Genomic DNA, 17809 nt, shown 5'->3' on the forward strand with positions numbered 1-17809 from the left:
TTTGCATATTGCGAAAGAGAAAAAAAGTGTCGAATTGCGCAGTGGCCATGTCACCCATTGTGGGGTGTCATCCTGGCAGCTCAAGATCCTGTCTTCCTCCTCCCCCCGCCCCCCTGAATTGCCCAGGCCGCAGTAACGCTGTCCTGCCTCCAGTGATAGGCGGCTCACTGATCCAATGCCGGGACATTGAATTAGTGTGATGTGATCACAGGAGGCGGGACATTGTTACTGCTGCCCGGGCAATTCAAATCCAGCTCCGTGACACTTCGGTAGAACGTCGCTCTGATCCGGGCACAGGTGAGAGGCTGCATCTATCTCCTGTATCATGTCTGCCATCTCTGACCATCTCCTGTATCATGTCTGCAGTCTCTGACCATCTCCTGTATCACGTCTGCAGTCTCTGACCATCTCCTGTATCACGTCTGCAGTCTCTGACCATCTCCTGTATCACGTCTGCAGTCTCTGACCATCTCCTGTATCACGTCTGCAGTCTCTGACCATCTCCTGTATCACGTCTGCAGTCTCTGACCATCTCCTGTATCACGTCTGCAGTCTCTGACCATCTCCTGTAGAGGTCGACCGATATATCGGTCGGCCGATATATCGGCCGATATTTGGCAGTTTTTAAGAAATCGGCATCGGCCGATTATTGTAAAAAAATCGGCCGATTTTCGGCTGCCGCGCTAAACCCCGCTCCACGAGAAATGAATCCTTCAGCCACGCTGCTGGTAGCCTGCGCGCCGGCCCCTCCCCCCCCTACCTCGACGGGCTGTAGCAGAAAGCAAACTTGTCACAAGCCCGAGCAGCTGCAGTAGTTGCTTGTCTGCGCGAAGAGATCACAAAAGCTTCCTGCATGCTGGGACGGTGGCGGGATTACTTAACATGGGCTCTAGGCTACGGCAGCCGTAGCCTAGAGCCCATGTTAAGTAATCCCGCCACCGTCCCAGCATGCAGGAAGCTTTTGTGATCTCTTCGCGCAGACAAGCAACTACTGCAGCTGCTCGGGCTTGTGACAAGTTTGCTTTCTGCTACAGCCCGTCGAGGTAGGGGGGGCGGGGCCGGCGCGCAGGCTACCAGCAGCGTGGCTGAAGGATTCATTTCTCGTGCTGCTGGAGACTGGGGTAATGTACAGTATTCCTATCATCTCTGATAGGTGCCTCGGCTCTCTAGTGATTGTACTCCAACTCACGTGGGAGCTCACAGGTGTCATCCAATGGACAGTGCTGGAGGGAACAGTGTGTACATGTTAGAGCACACACCTCTCCTGTATACACACTCATTTTATCCATCCCCACCCACGGCCAGCTCCATCCATCCACCCCCCTCTACAAAGCATCTCCCACCCACGGCCAGCTCCATCCATCCATCCCCCTTCACAATACATCCCCCACCCACGGCCAGCTCCATCCATCCATCCCCCTTCACAATACATCCCCCACCCACGGCCAGCTCCATCCATCCATCCCCCTTCACAATACATCCCCCACCCACAGCCAGCTCCATTCATCACCCTTCACAATACATCCCCCACCCACGGCCAGCTCGCTCCATCCATCCATCCCCCTTCACAATGCATCCCCCACCCACGGCCAGCTCCATCCATCCATCCCCCACCAACGGCCAGCTCCATCCATCCATCCCCTTTCACAATGCATCCCCCACCCACGGCCAGCTGCATCCATCCATCCCCCCTCTACAATGCATCCCTCACCCACGGCCAGCTCCATCCATCTTCACAATACATCCCCCACCCACGGCCAGCTCCATCCATCCATCCCCCTTCACAATACATCCCCCACCCACAGCCAGCTCCATTCATCACCCTTCACAATACATCCCCCACCCACTGCCAGCTCGCTCCATCCATCCATCCCCCTTCACAATGCATCCCCCACCCACGGCCAGCTCCATCCATCCATCCCCCACCAACGGCCAGCTCCATCCATCCATCCCCTTTCACAATGCATCCCCCACCCACGGCCAGCTGCATCCATCCATCCCCCCTCTACAATGCATCCCTCACCCACGGCCAGCTCCATCCATCTTCACAATGCATCCCCCACCCACGGCCAGCTCCATCCATCCCCCTTCACAATACATCCCCCACCCACGGCCAGCTCCATCCATCCCCCTTCACAATACATCCCCCACCCATGGCCAGCTCCATCCATCCACCCCCCTTCACAATGCATCCCCCACCCACGGCCAGCTGCATCCATCCATCCCCCTTCACAATTTATCCCCCACCCACGGCCAGCTCGCTCCATCCATCTATCCCCCTTCACAATGCATCCCCCACCCACGGCCAGCTGCATCCATCCACCCCCTCCCTCCATCCACAGCCAGCACCATCCATCTCTTCCCCTCCACAAAGCATCCCCCCTCCAAGGCCAGCAACATCCAGCCATCCCCTTCCACAATGCATCCCCCAGGCACAGCCAGCACCATCTTTCCCCCTCCACAACGCATCTCCCACCCACGCCCAGCACCATACATCCTCCTCCACAATGCATCCCAATCCAAAAATCGGCCCAAAATATCGGCCGCAAAAATCGGCCTCATATATCGGCCATCGGCTGCCCCGATTTCTAAATATCGGCATCGGCCAGAGAAAAACCCATATCGGTCGACCTCTAATCTCCTGTATCACGTCTGCAGTCTCTGACCATCTCCTGTATCACGTCTGCAGTCTCTGACCATCTCCTGTATCACGTCTGCAGTTTGACCATCTCCTGTATCACGTCTGCAGTCTCTGACCATCTCCTGTATCACGTCTGCAGTCTCTGACCATCTCCTGTATCATGTCTGCAGTCTCTGACCATCTCGTCTGCTAGAGGTAATATATAATATATATATATATATATATATATATATATATATATATATATATATATATATATAAACAAACTCCTTTTCGATTTCTATGAAGAAACCCATGTGCTCCGATTCTAGTTCAGGGAGGAAAAAAAAAGTCCCTGCATTATTTTTGTGTGAATCTAAAGCGAGATCAGCCATACAACTGTGTGGCTGAACTGACACTGTACAGACATCGCATGTGATCGGCACCTGCGGGGCGGGGTGCGAATCACATGCAATATCAGAGATCGCACATATGTGATCCTAGGCTAAAGGTCAATACGTAAACTAATAAGCCTTCATCTAGGCTATACTAATGTAAATGTTGTACTGATGTTTTTCACTGATTGCTTTCTTGCACATAGCCGTGTGTGTGTGCGTGTGTGCGTGTGCGCCTTCACACCTCTTTATCAGTCTTTAAGGTGGTCTAGCAAATTGACTGTTGGTTATCTAACAGGTGATTGTAGAAGGCCTTGTGTTAGTATTATGCTTCATGACCCCAAGGGAGCCGCCATAATTCATCTCCACTCACACAGCACTCCCCTTTCTTCCCCTCTTAGGACCACAGTCCATTCTTGTCAGAGGTTGGTAGTTGTGCTATGAAAGGCCCTTTTGATTAACTGCAGCTAACTTGGGGATGACAGGCTCGTTTTTAAAAGTAAAGGAGAAAAGTCTGTTGCTGTTTAGAAGGAATAGGAGATCTCAGCAGGGGAGGTGGTGGCTGGTAATGGGGGAGGTAGAACGACGTAGTCTATAGCTAAACAGAACCTGCTTGTGTGCAAACAATGGCACCATTAAGGATCTTGAAGCTGAGTGATTAGGTAATTGTATGGGCTTCCTGCTTTTGTCCCTGTCTTGTATACATTCTGGTATATTGTATACACTTCCTACTTCTCTGCATACTATACTGTCCGCCCACCTACCGTACACCTCAGCTATCGGCTGCAGAGAAGGAATTGTTGTTTTATTACTTTTATGTTTTGGTTTTCTTTAGGTAGCTAAACCACACTGCTTGTTTTGCTAAAGGTAATGTGATCATGAGATAATTACACATTCGTTCTAACTACTGTTTTAAGGCTTCTGGAGGTAATCCTAACGTAAAGGAAACATCACTGACTGATGTTATGTTACTTACCTACAAAAATAAATTGGCGAATGAAATTTTCTGCTTCCTACTACTTTTTCATATACCTAGCTTGGCTTGGTAGGGATAACGTGGGAGTCTAGGCAGGACGCGGTGACACTGTTTGGCATAAAGCTGGTCTAGTAACATGTACATCTGTTGAGGTTGGGCATCCATAAATGGGATTGTTTCTGTAGGAGTTGGTGACGGTGGCCCATAGTTTTTTGTTTTGGGTGGGCTTACCCTTTAAAGTTCTCACCAGCAGATGGGGCCTGCATTGGTCATACATTTGTGTAAAATATCGCAGTTTAAACAGGAATTAAGACACTTGTTTGCACAAGGTAATATCGTGTTTTATTAGTAATTCTATCAAGGAAAGCGTAAAATGACTCCCTTGATACTATCACTTTGAATAGGTTACATTTTATAAGCGACGACTAGAAGTCCTGTTACCGCCTCTTAACGATGAACCTCGTGAATTTTTTTCATTTTAAATCTCCTCTTTACTTTTTTATTTGGTTATCTTTTACATCTACACCCAGCAAATCCGGTGTTTTGTTATGATCAGCTACATGCTGGATTTTTGCACTGTCATCTTCCTCTGTCTTCGGGAGGTGGCGGTCTTCTGCAATCGGCCCTCTGGCCATGTGGTGCCACATTAACGAGACAAAGGCATTTTGTTGTGACGGTCTGCTTTAATTAGAAGGATATGTTGCAAATGATAGTTTACATGTTTTACACTTGTGTTACAAATAACAGCTTGTTGATAGGGGGACCTTTTTTGTAAGGAAGCTTGAAGTGTGAAGAAATGGGCACCTCCAGCTGTTGGTCCAGCTTGGCACTGCTTTGTACTCTTTGCTGTTAATATCCTATGTTGGCCTTCTGGACTAAGAACGGTAGTTTGTGCAGGATTTTTTTTCCCCACCTCTGATAATCCAGTGTGATTTTGGGATTGGAGATTGAATAACTTGGTGGAGGGGCTATAGCAAATGATTCAAAAATAAACACATTTTCTGTAGGAAAGAAGTCATGTTCACCTTGGCTGCCTATGAACGGTCAGACCTCCTAATAGGAATGACTAGTAAAGTCATATATCCTTTTTATGATGCTTTTGAACTGCAAAACCTGTTGCAACCTTTAATGCCCCTCCACAGTTGTGTGACCTTGGCACTGCAAAGTCGCATGACAAGTCGTACCCCATGATTTCTAATGAGGACCGTTCCTATCTGTGTGACTTCAAAGTAGTCCCAGCTCTACTTAAGTTGCATTAAAGTTGGACCAGAGGTCCATAGACCTCAAAGATTACACAAGCATAGCGCCAAGTCATGTGACAAGTGTGAAAGGGGCCATAGTCGAAGCAATGTAGTAACTATTTCCTGTATCCATTGTGTTTTAAAGCATATGTCAAGGCAAAACTTGCTTGCTTTATCCCTTTTTATAGAGCCTGCAAGTACAAAAAATTTTTTTTTTACCTGGCCAAAAAGTGCCTTTTGTGGGATGACAACACAAAGCATGTTTGTCGACTGGTGTCAGCCCTGCCCAGTGTCTCTTGCTAAAGTACTCAACCACTCCCACCCTCACATCATAAAGACTAAGAATTCTGTAGTCCAAGCAAAGAACTAGAAGGGCTAGTTGAGATAACAAGCTGCTTGGAATAGGGGCAATTATTTAGGTTCGATTCTGAGCTGGCTATGTGTGCATCTATTGAGACACACAGTACAACACTGCTTGGGGAGATTTGATTGACAGCAGCAGGAGCCAGTGGCCTCCTGTCAGAGCGGTGCTGCTCCAGATGGGCACAGTGCTGGATTGAGATTGGACTCGGGTAAGTATTTAGGTGGGGAGCTGACCTTTGAAAGGTGGTTGTGTGTGTGTGTGTGTGTGTGTGTTTTTTGTGTGTTTTTTTTTTTTTTTTTTTTTTACCTTGCAGAGCATGCATTAAAGCAAAAAAAACTTTTACCGTTACAACCACTTTACTGATTACCCCCAACCTTAATGCTACCCAACAATCTTCTTTTTTTTTTTTTTTTTTTTTTACCCTCCTTTAGAACTGCATTAACTTTCTGCTATGGATCCTCTGAACTTTCATTTTTTGAAAGATGCTATTGCGGGTTCTAAGTGCTAGAAACTATTCCTTCTGTTCATGTAGGGATAGTTAAGTATAATTCTGAATTTCAAATGGAGATTTTCACTATGCAGCAATATGCCTGAGCATTGCATGCTTGTTTAATCCCCAAAGGATCTGATTATGCTTAAATACATTAAATCTCTTGTAAGTATGTAGATATACGTAAATCTGAATCCGGGGAAATGGTTAAATCCACAGCTCAGCTACCAATGTATGCACTGATTTACTTGCTAAAAGATTTTAAATCCTGTCCAGCTTGTCTTGTGATCCTGACTGCACCACCAGGTTCCTGAATTCCAGTGCATTTAAAGTGAAGTTCCGCTTTAAGGACGCCTATCCCCCTGACATGCCACATTATGGCATAACATTTTTTTTTGTGGGGGGGTTACCTAGTTTTGACAGGTACCACTTCTGGTCATTCCACCTAGGCGACTCCTCTCCTCCCTGCCGTCTTCTGGGACACGTCACAGGTCCCAGAACATTGTTCGGCCATTCAGGACAGCAAGGCGTGACATGCGCAGTGCGCATCTGGATGTGAAGCCGCAAGCTGTCACAGCCGGGTGCCCACAATAGTGATGCCAGCGCAGAGAAGAGGTGAGGGAGAGAACGGAGGTTTTGGTCTGCCGCATCGCTGGATCCTGGTACAGGTAAGTGTTTTTTTTTTTGTTTTTTTTTGTTTTTTTTTTTTTAAATGCAGCTGCCTGTAGATTTTTGTGTATATGTAACAGGAATAAAACGCGTTTATTATCTGCCTGACGTTTACCTTCAGTGGTCCTGGTTTACTGTATTTATGGTGGCTAACTGACTAGCTTTTAATGCTTGGTATTTGACCTGAAAGAATTCTGTTCTTTATCAGTGACTTTGTTCTTTCTGTGCCCTGTCTGCTATTTGGAGCACTAAATCACACTGCCCACCCTCAAGTAGATAAGGCTGCTACTTCAGTAGTGTATCTGGCAGCCAGCCAGTGTCTGGACAGTTTTACTGAAGTCCATGGGAGGACACCAGTTTACCCTATTTTTATTTTTACATATATATATGTATGTGTATGTGTGTGTGTGTATATATATATTATATAATTTTTTTGTTTTTTTAATATTTTTATTGAATTTTTTTTTATTTTTATATGCAGCGCTTTGCTTCCAAAGCTTCCCGTACATAATTTCAGAGGTTGCCGTGATGGGTCTCCTAGGGGCGGCCTTGTGCAGGAGCCCATTTCCTGTAATTATCCATCTGGTTCATACACCTGGGCAGTGTAATCTGCGTTTATGGCTCATAGACATTGGAGGTCAATTTGTGCAAAATACAAAATATTTTCTTAGGGACTTGAAATTGCCGAAAAACTACCAGGGATGTAAACGGCAAAGCAAAATGTTTTTTAATCTTTGAACTTCATCCAGAAACGATTTTCTCTGCCCGCTGAATTTTCCAGGCTGCTGTATATTTTCTTACAATCAAGACATGCTGCTTTTGTATGTTGAAATAATGTTTTTGCTAAAGCGGTGAAACGTGGATTAAAATGTAAAACAAATCATGACTTTTATCACGACCTTCCTTTTTTTTTCTTTTTTTTATCTTGGGAGTATTTTTGAAATTGTAGATACACTGATCCCTTTTTTTTTTTTTTTTTTATTTTTTTTTTTTTTTTTTTAAGTGGACAACAATTTAAAGTATTTTTCCAGTTTTGAATAGAGTAGAGGGATTAGAACCTGTGCCAGTTTTTATTGCTGTCTGTGCCTCCATTATCCCCTCTATCTCTCCCGTTTACCTCTACTGGTGAAAGAAAATCCCAAATTTTGGGTTGGTGATGCAAGTTCTGATGGCCTGGGGGGGTATTCCCCCCCCCAAAAGATTCCCTAATTTGCAGGGAGTCCTCTCACTTCCTGTTTTGGCTTTGGGACAGGAGGTGAAGGTAAATCTCCCCCAATGGGGCACAGATGGCAAAAAATAAGCCAACGGGCAATAACCATTATCCGTCAATTTATGCAGCACTTTTACATATACATTGTACATTCACATCGGTCCCTACCCTCAAGGAGCTTACAATCTAAGGTCCCTAACTCACATTCATATACTGGGGGCAATTTTTTTAGACAGAAGCCAATTAACCTATTGGCATGTCTTTGGAGTGTGGGAGGAAACCCACGCAGGCACAGGGATAACATGCAAACTCCATGCAGGTAGTGTCGTGGTCAGGACTATAGGCAAAACTTTATTTTTTCCATTTTTGGATGGAGTAAGGGAGGGTTTATAACCCCTGTAAGGTTTATTTTTTGCCCTATATGTCCCATTGGGGAGATTTACCTTCACTTCCTGTCCCCAAAGCCAAAACAGAAAGGGAGAGAAAATCCCTTAAAATTTCTTGGGGACCCCCAGGTCACCAGAACTAATGTTCCTATTGGGAAGATTTCCCCTCTATTGGATTTCAGGGGACGATAAAAACTGACAGGTGTTCTAATCCATCTTCACTCTATCCATTGGCTTTTTTAGGTATACTTTACGGTATATCTGGCGAACCTGGGTCTCATTCTCATTCTTGGTCAATTATTGGTTTATGTCTTGTTCTTGGACATGATTGACCTATTGGTGAACTCGCCACCACAGTGGATTTGATGTAAATCCTAATTTTTAAAGAGCAACTGTCATCTGACTCACCGACCGTCCCATTCACTTTAATGGGATGGCTGGTGATGCGGCAGTGACACAAGATGAGGGATGTGGCGGCACCAGGTGAGTGGATGCTAGCTAACAGGCGATGCCATAATGCATCTGAAATCGCAGGTGCTCCTTAAATATAAGGGCTCATTCTTGCTGGTAGTTAGAATCTTTAATATTTGCAATCAAAATGAAGGTTTCCTATTTTAGAATAAGCTGTCGGGTTAGTAAAACAGCGATATCGGAACCAATTTTAGGCTAATGGGTTAATCGCACATAGTTGCTCAAATTATTTTATTTATTTAAAACCATAACATTGCCAGTGCATGTTATCTCAGCTTGGATTCATTGAATGAGTTTACTAACAATTTCAATATTGCAGCATATACAGCCTCATGCTACATAACTAAGCTCCTTTTTTTTAATTATTATAATAAATATAGATTAAAAAAAAAAAAAAAATTTCTTAAGATAGATTTTTACTCCAAAAATATTTTATTTAAAATTTGAAAAAATCAGATTTTTATTTATTACATTTTTTTTTTCTATACATTTTTTTTTTATCTGCCCTGCACAGCACAAAAAGTAAGTGGCAACACTTTCTGTATTTGAATCCGTCAATGGCTGGTTTAACACTGCTACGTCTTCATTACTATCAATGAAAGCGTCATCCCGCTGCCTCGGCTACAAAGGGAGCGTTTCCATAGGGAAAACTAAGCAGCCTCTTAGCGATCACTGGGATCAGCCTTGGGGCTATATCAGGCACGCAATTTTGTAGCATTGGCTAATTACTGCTACAAATGGCTAATGTCAGCGATTTAACAACACTTTGTCTCTAAGAAGCCCTTTGTTGCTGCTACAAGTTAAACTTGTGTTACAGCATTGGGTTGGTGTGCTCCACTGCAAATGGCTCTAAGTGTTTTGTAAGCCAATCAGAGTGAGTGTTGCTGGCGTGAAACGGAGGGCTTGTTTCACACTTGCACGCAGTCTGCGGCTTGGTTGCGAGTGCAGGAATCGCACCTGTTCCTGCAGCGATATCGCGCTGTTCTTATGAGACGTGCAGGATTGCTATTTGTTTTGCATGGCACCCCCAAACATTTCAGGCTGTAGCGTGTTTGCAGGTGCGCGAGCTGCTGAGAAATCGCATGTTCAAAAAGACAAGGCAGTTTCTCTATAGCCACATAAAAAAAAAAAAAGAGCATGCACGTATTCTTGTGGGAAACGCGGGCACAGCAGCCCATTCAAATGAATAGGCTGCCGTGCCCTACCAAACGTGGGTTGCATGGACCACAATGGTGTGGACCGGAGCATGGTTCTCATGTGCGATTTCATATGTTGAGTCGCACAGAATCGCATGACAATTGAAATCTTTGTTTTTCAATGGTTGTTCACATCAATGCCCCACCGCAAAGTGCAATTTCAGAAAAAGGTTCCTGTACTATTTTGGTGTGATTCCAGTGCAGTTTTGGGATGGAATATGCAAAGTCGCAGTCAAGTAGCACTACATGATCGCACTGAAAGTTGGATCAAATTCATATGTGAAACTAGACTGAGTTGGCACTTTCATAGAAAATAATTGATTTCTGGTGCAAGAAATTGCTAAAAATAAATAATAAAAATTGCTGTGAATAAATCGCCCGCTTGACATGGCCCTTAGGCGCCTGCAGTGATTTATTTTTGCCGTTCTGTAACTGGCTGCTTCTTGTGAGCTGTTCAGCTCTGTAGTATGAAGAGTGTTGCGTTTTTCTCAGCAGGTTTGCTTATGTGTCATGTTATCTACGGATTATAAAGTAGACAAGTAGTCGTCTAGTAAAGTTTCTTCTGTTTTTTTTGGTCGTTTCCTCCTTGGCACTTTGTCCCTTCTATGTTGGCTCAACTATGAGCAGACGTGAGAGCCCTCTAGGGTTTCCATTGTACAACACAAAGCCTTGGAAATACAGGCTGTCACAGGGACGAGGGAGGCACAAGCACTAGGGGAGGGAGGGGACTGACGAGTAACACTAAAGGAACGACTCGCTGGCTCCTTATCTTGGTGTTATGTTCTGAATCATCTCTGATACTGAGCTGTCCCACCTACCTGGATAAAACGGCAAGCAAGAGACTGAGGAGGCAGCTGGTGTTCTTCTCCCGGGAGGCAGCGAGCAGAAGGTGGCAATTGTAAGTGTAGCTTTTGGATTCCACTATGTGCACCTGTTGTCGTGTAGACTAGGACGTTGTAGCTGCTACAATTCCTATGTACTCTCTCCCTTTCCGTTCTCTTGTGTGTGTAATTTTTATGTGTTGGCACAGGAGGTGGACAAATTCATATGGCATTTAGGAGACAGCCTGTCCAATCCAGAAGCCAACATGATTTGTTTTAGGCGCCGGCTTCATTGATTACTAAAGCAAACCTCAAGTTAGGCGCAAGCTGTAATTTTTAATAGGCTTGGCTACCTGGCTCCTTGCACTAGCCAATGTGTGCCCATTACAGTACTGCCAAGGTTGGGGCGTTTACAAAGACTTTAAAATGTAATGTAGCTCGAAAAGTTGCCATAGATACTATGTACTAGGATTATGATGTACTCTATAATCCCCCACTGGTAAAACGGAAGTCCAATTAATTTGGTCTGTTATCCGACCAATTTATATATTCTCATACACTGGCTAATCTACCCTAGGTGGGTAGCCATACATTTTAGGGCAGGGATATGCAATGAGCGGACCTCCAGCTGTTGCAAAACTAAGTTCCATCATGCCTTGGCCTCTTGCTTTGCCTCATGGTACTTGTAGTTCTGCAACAGCTGGAGGTCCGCTAATTGCATATCCCTATTTTAGAGCATTGAAGGCTTCAAAACTGTATAGCATGTGCCTCCGGGTAGCCAGAAGCTGTAAAACATGATAAATCGTGTTTTTTTTTTTTTTTTTTTTTTTATATGATCGATCTTTCTGACATGAAAAATCGATCTCTATTCGTCAACCCGTCTGCTCGATATGCCCACGCACGGGAAAGTGGATTTAGACCGTTTGCTTAAGATATGATCAGTAGTCAGGATATGCCACCTGTAGGGCGAGCCTTTTCTCACTATCTTAAGATATGATCAATGTTATAAAATGCGTCTCTGCTTCCGCCTTTTTTTGAAAAGATCGTATTCATAAACAACGTTTCTCAGGGCCACTAATTGATGCAATTGTTTTGTTTTATTTTCCACCCTGGCTGACAGATTTTTCAGTTTGATCTAATCAGTTGATATTGAATCTAAATGAGTTGGAAGGGTAGTTATAGCTATTGGATCAATTGTGGACTTGATCAATTTGATCACCTCAATCCGATATAAATAATCAAAGTGCGTATGGTCAGCATAATTGTTGCATGATGACATTTTTCGATTATTTATTTATTTTTCCTGGCAAGAACACATGGTGAAGGTTGTGCTGCCATGTGATTCTTGCATGGACAGGTAGTACCTTAGCCGCTCATTACTCTTCACTTTAGATCTGTGGGCACCATGGGACAACTACTAGATCGCTCTTCTAGTTGATCAATGCGAAGCGTTGTCATCTCCGACATGAATCGGCGCTTTCCCAATGAAGGGATCGGCCCCTTTTTATCTGGATTAGGGGCATTTTAGGGGTCTCTTCTGCATTGGCGTTATAACCACTAAAATCTGCAGTGCTCTTGCATTGTTTTTCTTTGAATGATATACTTTGTACTCAGTTTCAAACTGAAAGCCAGAACTTGATTGGTTGCTTTTTGGCTGCACCTTCTCTTCTAGTTCAGTGACCTTTGTTACTAACGTTGCTCAATGTCCAACAGATAAGCCCCCTCCTCCCTATTAAAGCATTTGATCAAAGGTGGTCATTTTTTCTTCTTGGTGTAATGCCATTACCACAGTTAAATTTTTTATTATTTTTCTTTGCAATTTATGTGTTTGCCTCCTAACCCCTCTCCTTTTCCCTGTAATATGATAAATTGTGACATTCCAGGTAACTGACTTGTGAGCTATGGCAGAGGTCCTGTGTGTCTTCTGCGGAGAGGAGCAATGTCGGTGGTGCTTGGAGCTCTAGTCCCTGCTGAAAGCTGTGACCTCATTATTGGCTTCTCTAGGTTTCGTGCTGGGGGGGCAGATCTAAGATGGCTTTGCTTCACCTACAAACAGAATTACTCTTGGTGCCACTCCGTTTTTAAAGGGGTTTTAAAGGTTTGTTTTTTTATTTTCTAAATAGGTTCCTCTAAGCTAGTGCATTGTTTCACTTACCTTTTTCCTTCGATTTCCCTTCTAAATGTTTTTTTCTTTGTCTGAATTCTGTCTGACTAACCCCCAATGAGGATGGGGGCAAGCTTACTGAGGAGAAACAGGAAGTGAGAAATTCAGACAAAGAAAAAAAAACATTTTAGAAGGGAAATGGAAGGAAAAGGTAAGTGAACCAACAATGCACTAGCTTAAAGGAACCTATTTAGAAAATAAACGAACCTTTACAACCCCTTTAAGGCTAGCCTGCAGGTGACACTCGCACCTTTTTAGATAATGAAATCTAAGTGAAAACCACAATTGTCGCATTTTGGGAGGGTAATGTCAGATTGTAGTTTTTCCACTACTATCCTTTTTTCGTTTAGTAAACATTGTTGTGTTATTAACGAATTCCTTCGAAAATGGTTTTAATTCTGGTGTGTGGGTGTTACTGTTTTTGTTTTGTGTATGTTTGCGTACTCATGTTTTGGATACAACCGCTTGCATGCTGAGTGTTTTAGGTTTCAGCGTGAACACATTTGCATGTCTATGCAATGCTTCTATGGGTGAAACCTTTTTTGTTTGTTTGTTTTTTCTAAAATTGGTCAATTCTATGAGAAGTTAGTTGGCTAAATTGGTCGGGTTTGGCCAGAGATGACAACAGTCTCGTTTCAGTGGAACCAGCTGGGCATCTGTCCCACAACTCTGGACCGGGCGGGAGCAGGACATTAAACGGGTTAAAAAAAAACCAAAAAACTTTAGGACTCCTTTCAGACTGTTCAGTTTTTGATGCACAAAAAAAAGCATTAAAAACATATCCCTCTAAATCTTATAGAACCCTTCACACCAATGTGCGTGCATTTTAGAGGCTGCTTTCACACTGTTCTGTTAAAAATGCGGTAAAAACACATGTGTGTTTTTTGCCATGCTTTCTGGACTCGTGTTTTTATTGCATTCTATAGAAATGAATGGGAGAGATGTGTATTTAATATGCTTTTAAATAGGGCACCACAGACGCAGCATAGCATGCAGGACTTGCAGCGGATGTGTGACGTGTTCCATCGGACTTAAAGGGATGATATTTTCATGCTTTTTTTTTTTTTTTTTTGGTTCAAGTTAAAAGCCGGGTTTACGCGTGGCCGCGTTTCGCAGCATGGGGTCCGGTGCGTTCCTGTTTGGCCGGTCCGGGTGTGAATAAGGATTGAATTTTTGCCTGAATTCGCACCCGTATTGGACCCAAAAAATGCACAGAACCCTTTTGGAATGTGGACCGTGGCCACCCCAGACCTATGTGAACTGGCTCCATTGCAAGCTGGGCACTCTCGCCTGTCATGCAAATTGGATGCACCCAATTCGCACATATGTCAATTCAGACTGAAAAGCACTCACACAAACAATCTCTCCATTTGAAATGATTATAAACTCCTCAAACGCATCCGTAGTGCATTTTTTTTTTTTTAATTTTACATGCTGGCAGTCAGGAATTCAAGAAAACACATTAAAACATAAGCAATTTCCCAAAACGCATATAGCGTTTAATTGAACCCGTGTGAAAAGGTTTGGTGCAACTTTCTAAATATTGGTGGGCTTGGGTTTGATTCTCAAAATGCAAAGATTTTTATGGCAAAAAAACAAAAACGTCACATCGGAATTATTTTGCGTAAACAAACTATTCTCTAAAAGTCGGTAGTGGAATAGATCGAAGCGGTTAAAAATATAAATAAAAATACAACGCATGTGCATGGTAAGATGTAACCCCGGAAGCGCACGGAATACATACAGTTGGCACGTGGGCGGGTTCACAAAGGTCAAAATATTTACCAAATCTTCTGCTGATCATGCAATCGATTGACAAAAAAATGAACCATTTACGATCAATCATATGTTGAACAGTGAAGGTGTTTTTTTTTTTTTGACACAATGGTGTTATCGTACTCGCGCTCGATTAGATCTTCATCAAATGTGAACTTTTTTTTTTTTTTTTTTTTTTTCTTCTTCGAACGATTCCATTAGACCTTTCACACTGGGGCGTTTTTCAGGTGCTTTGGCGTTTAAAAAAAAAAAAAAGCGCCTGAAAGAAGCCTCATCTGCAATCCCAATGTGAAAGCCTGAGTGCTTTCAGAGCCCTTTTTCCCTTTTTACACTGCCAGCGCCTGAAAAACGCCGGTAAAGCTACACTAATACCCCTTTCACACTGGGGTGTTTTTCAGGCGCTTTGGCATTTAAAAAAAAAAAATTGCCTCAATGGGAAAGGGCGCTTTAGGAGCGGTGTATTCAACGCTCCTAAAGCGCTGCAAAGAAGCTGCTTGCAGGACTTTTTTTGACGCCCTGCCAGCGCAGCGACTACGTTGGGATTGCAGATGAGGCGCTTTATAGGGGCTTTTTTTTTTTTTTTAAAGCTAAAGCACCTGAAAAACGCCCCAGCGTGAAAGGGGTCTTGTAGTGAGTGTAGTGTCCCTCAAAGCTCATACATTTGGTGCAAGGCTTCTATCTACATGCCCACCACTAGAAATGGGTCACAGATGCCACCTTAAATCGTCTTCACATTGGGTGCTGACGTCTATGTAGGCACACTTACATAGTGACAGGTGTACTCCTAAATGCATTCCAGTGTAATGGGTTGTTGATTTTTACCAATGCTTGAAGGGTTTCTCACTTTGATTACCCAAGATTATGAAAATGATGGTGCCAGCAAACCAAGTAATACTATATGTGAATATTTAAATATTGACATTTGAGTCACTAGCTCTATATTCTTAGCTTGGTAGATATTTTACTGTTGACTAGGCAGTTTCAGTTTGGGAAGAATTTTAATGACGTGTTATCCAATAGGGGCCGAGCCTTTATTTTAATTGAGGCCTTTGTGCCGAGTTGTAGCAGCCAGTCACACCGGTTTTAAAAGTTTTCAGTACAGCTGAAAGCTGCCGGACGAGGAGGAAGTTTATCTAGTGATTATCTTCATAGTGGCACAAATTCGGGGACATGATGATCTCAGTCACAAAGCTTCATTCAATGCAGGTTGCTAATTAAATGTTTTTTTTTTTTTGTTTGCTTTTGATGTTTGTTTAGTGTTTTTTAGTTTATTTTTTTTGTTTTGTGTTTCAATTGCCGAAAGGAAATTCTTTTCAGCACCTTGAACATATAAAATGAATACTAATGGACTGATGTTAAGGAGATGATGGATCCTCCTTTTTTTTTTTTTTTTTCCTGCGTTAAAAAAAAAAAAAGACCGCAGAACTTGTAGATCTGATTCGGGGAATTGTTTATGTGTGTGTGTATGTATGTGTATGTGTGTGTGTGTATATGTATATGTATATATATGTATGTATGTATGTGTGTGTGTATATATATATATATATATATATATATATATATATACCAAAAGTATTGAGACACCTGCCTTTACACGCACATGTGCTTTAGTGGCATCCCAGTTCAATATTGAAGTGGATTTGTGAGATCAGGCACTGATGTTGGATGAGAAGGCCTGGCTCGCAGTCTCCGCTTTATCGGGTTAAGGTGCATGCCAGTCAAGTTTCTCTACCCCAAACTCGCTTATTTATTGTCTTTTTATGGACCTTGCTTTTGTGCACTGGTCCAAATCATTTGGTGGCCCCCTGAGTTCCAGTGAAGGGAACTCTTAAGGCGTTGGCATACCAAGAAGTTTTGGACAATTTTCATGCTCCCAGCTTTGTTGGGACAGTTTGGGGATGGCTCCAGCCTGTTCCGACATGACCGCGCGCCGGTGCACAAAGCAAGGTCCATAAAGACATGGAGGAGCGAGTTTGGGGTGGAGGAACTTGACTGGCAGGCACCTCTACCCAATAGAACACCTTTGGAATGAAGTGTAGCGCAGACACTGAAGCCAGGCCTTCTCATCCACATCAGTGTCTGACTTCACAAATGCACTTCTGGAAGAATGATCAAGCATTCCCATACACTCATAAATCTTGTGGCCAGCCTTCCTAGAAGAGTTAAATCGGTTCTAGCTACAAAGGGTGGGCCAACTCAATCCTGAACCTACCCTGCGGACTAAGACTGGGATTAGGGGTTTATTGCATAACTTTGTGTGAAGTATGACACATTTTATTGCTGCCCTTTCTGCATTCTTTGTACATGTGCTGAGATGATTGCATTTTTCTTTCTTTGCTCTAATCTGTCGGAGTCTGTCATCTCACCCCCTCGCTGTGAATGATTAAATGCTCCGCATGGCACCTGTTAAGGAAGTTATCTAATCACACAGGTGTGGCTCTGTGTCACATTAGGGACAATTGCTAGGTGTATGTGACGACAGCTTTTCTTTCCAGTTCTGTGTAACAAGTCAAACAGAACAGAGTGATCAGGAACAGACACCTGCATTCCACAGCAGGGTGTCCTTTAGAGTTTCACTGATTAGCATGAGAGTAATTGCTTGTCTCTGATTGGGCAATAGTTTACCTAGCCTTAACCTTCTTTCTGTTTTTCTCTGCAGAGTGGCCACACTCACTCAAACCAAGGATGAAGAAAGCAGCATCGTGCTTCTACCTATGGCTTTTCCTTCAGCTTCCCCTTATTGGATCTTCCTCCCAGGTGAAATACAGAGTAGAGGAGGAGCAACCACCAAATGTCTTGATTGGAAGCCTGGCTGCTGACTATGGATATCCAGACTCCAAACACTTGTACAAGCTGGAATTGGGGCATCCTTACCTCCGAGTGGATGGCACGAAAGGGGACATCTACACAACTGAGACTGCCATTGACCGAGAGAGCCTGCGCGAGTGCCAGAACTTGTTCCCAGGCCAAGCATGCTTCCTGGAGTTTGAAGTATCTATGACCGATCTGATGTCGCCAGTTCCCAGGCTT

The 17809-nt window shown here is 43.6% G+C and overlaps 1 protein-coding gene across 5 annotated transcripts in view; it reads left to right on the top strand.

Annotated features, from left to right (window-relative positions):
* The window catches only part of PCDH1 (protocadherin 1), a 283416-nt gene that overhangs the window by 39129 nt on the left and 226478 nt on the right, over positions 1 to 17809 (top strand). For 4 of the 5 annotated variants that reach the window (XM_040344960.1, XM_040344962.1, XM_040344964.1 and 1 more), the window contains exon 2: positions 17439 to 17809. This exon is cut by the window's right edge and continues 450 nt beyond it. In XM_040344960.1, coding sequence (XP_040200894.1) covers positions 17465 to 17809 — 345 coding nt within the window. In that variant the 5' untranslated portion in view covers positions 17439 to 17464. Of the gene's footprint in view, positions 1 to 10725; positions 10917 to 17438 lie in introns of those variants that run through there. The other variant, XM_040344961.1, reaches the window with a different exon arrangement.

The sequence above is a fragment of the Rana temporaria genome, chromosome 3 (assembly GCF_905171775.1).
Source record: "Rana temporaria chromosome 3, aRanTem1.1, whole genome shotgun sequence".
In the NCBI taxonomy this organism is placed as follows: Eukaryota; Metazoa; Chordata; class Amphibia; order Anura; family Ranidae; genus Rana; species Rana temporaria.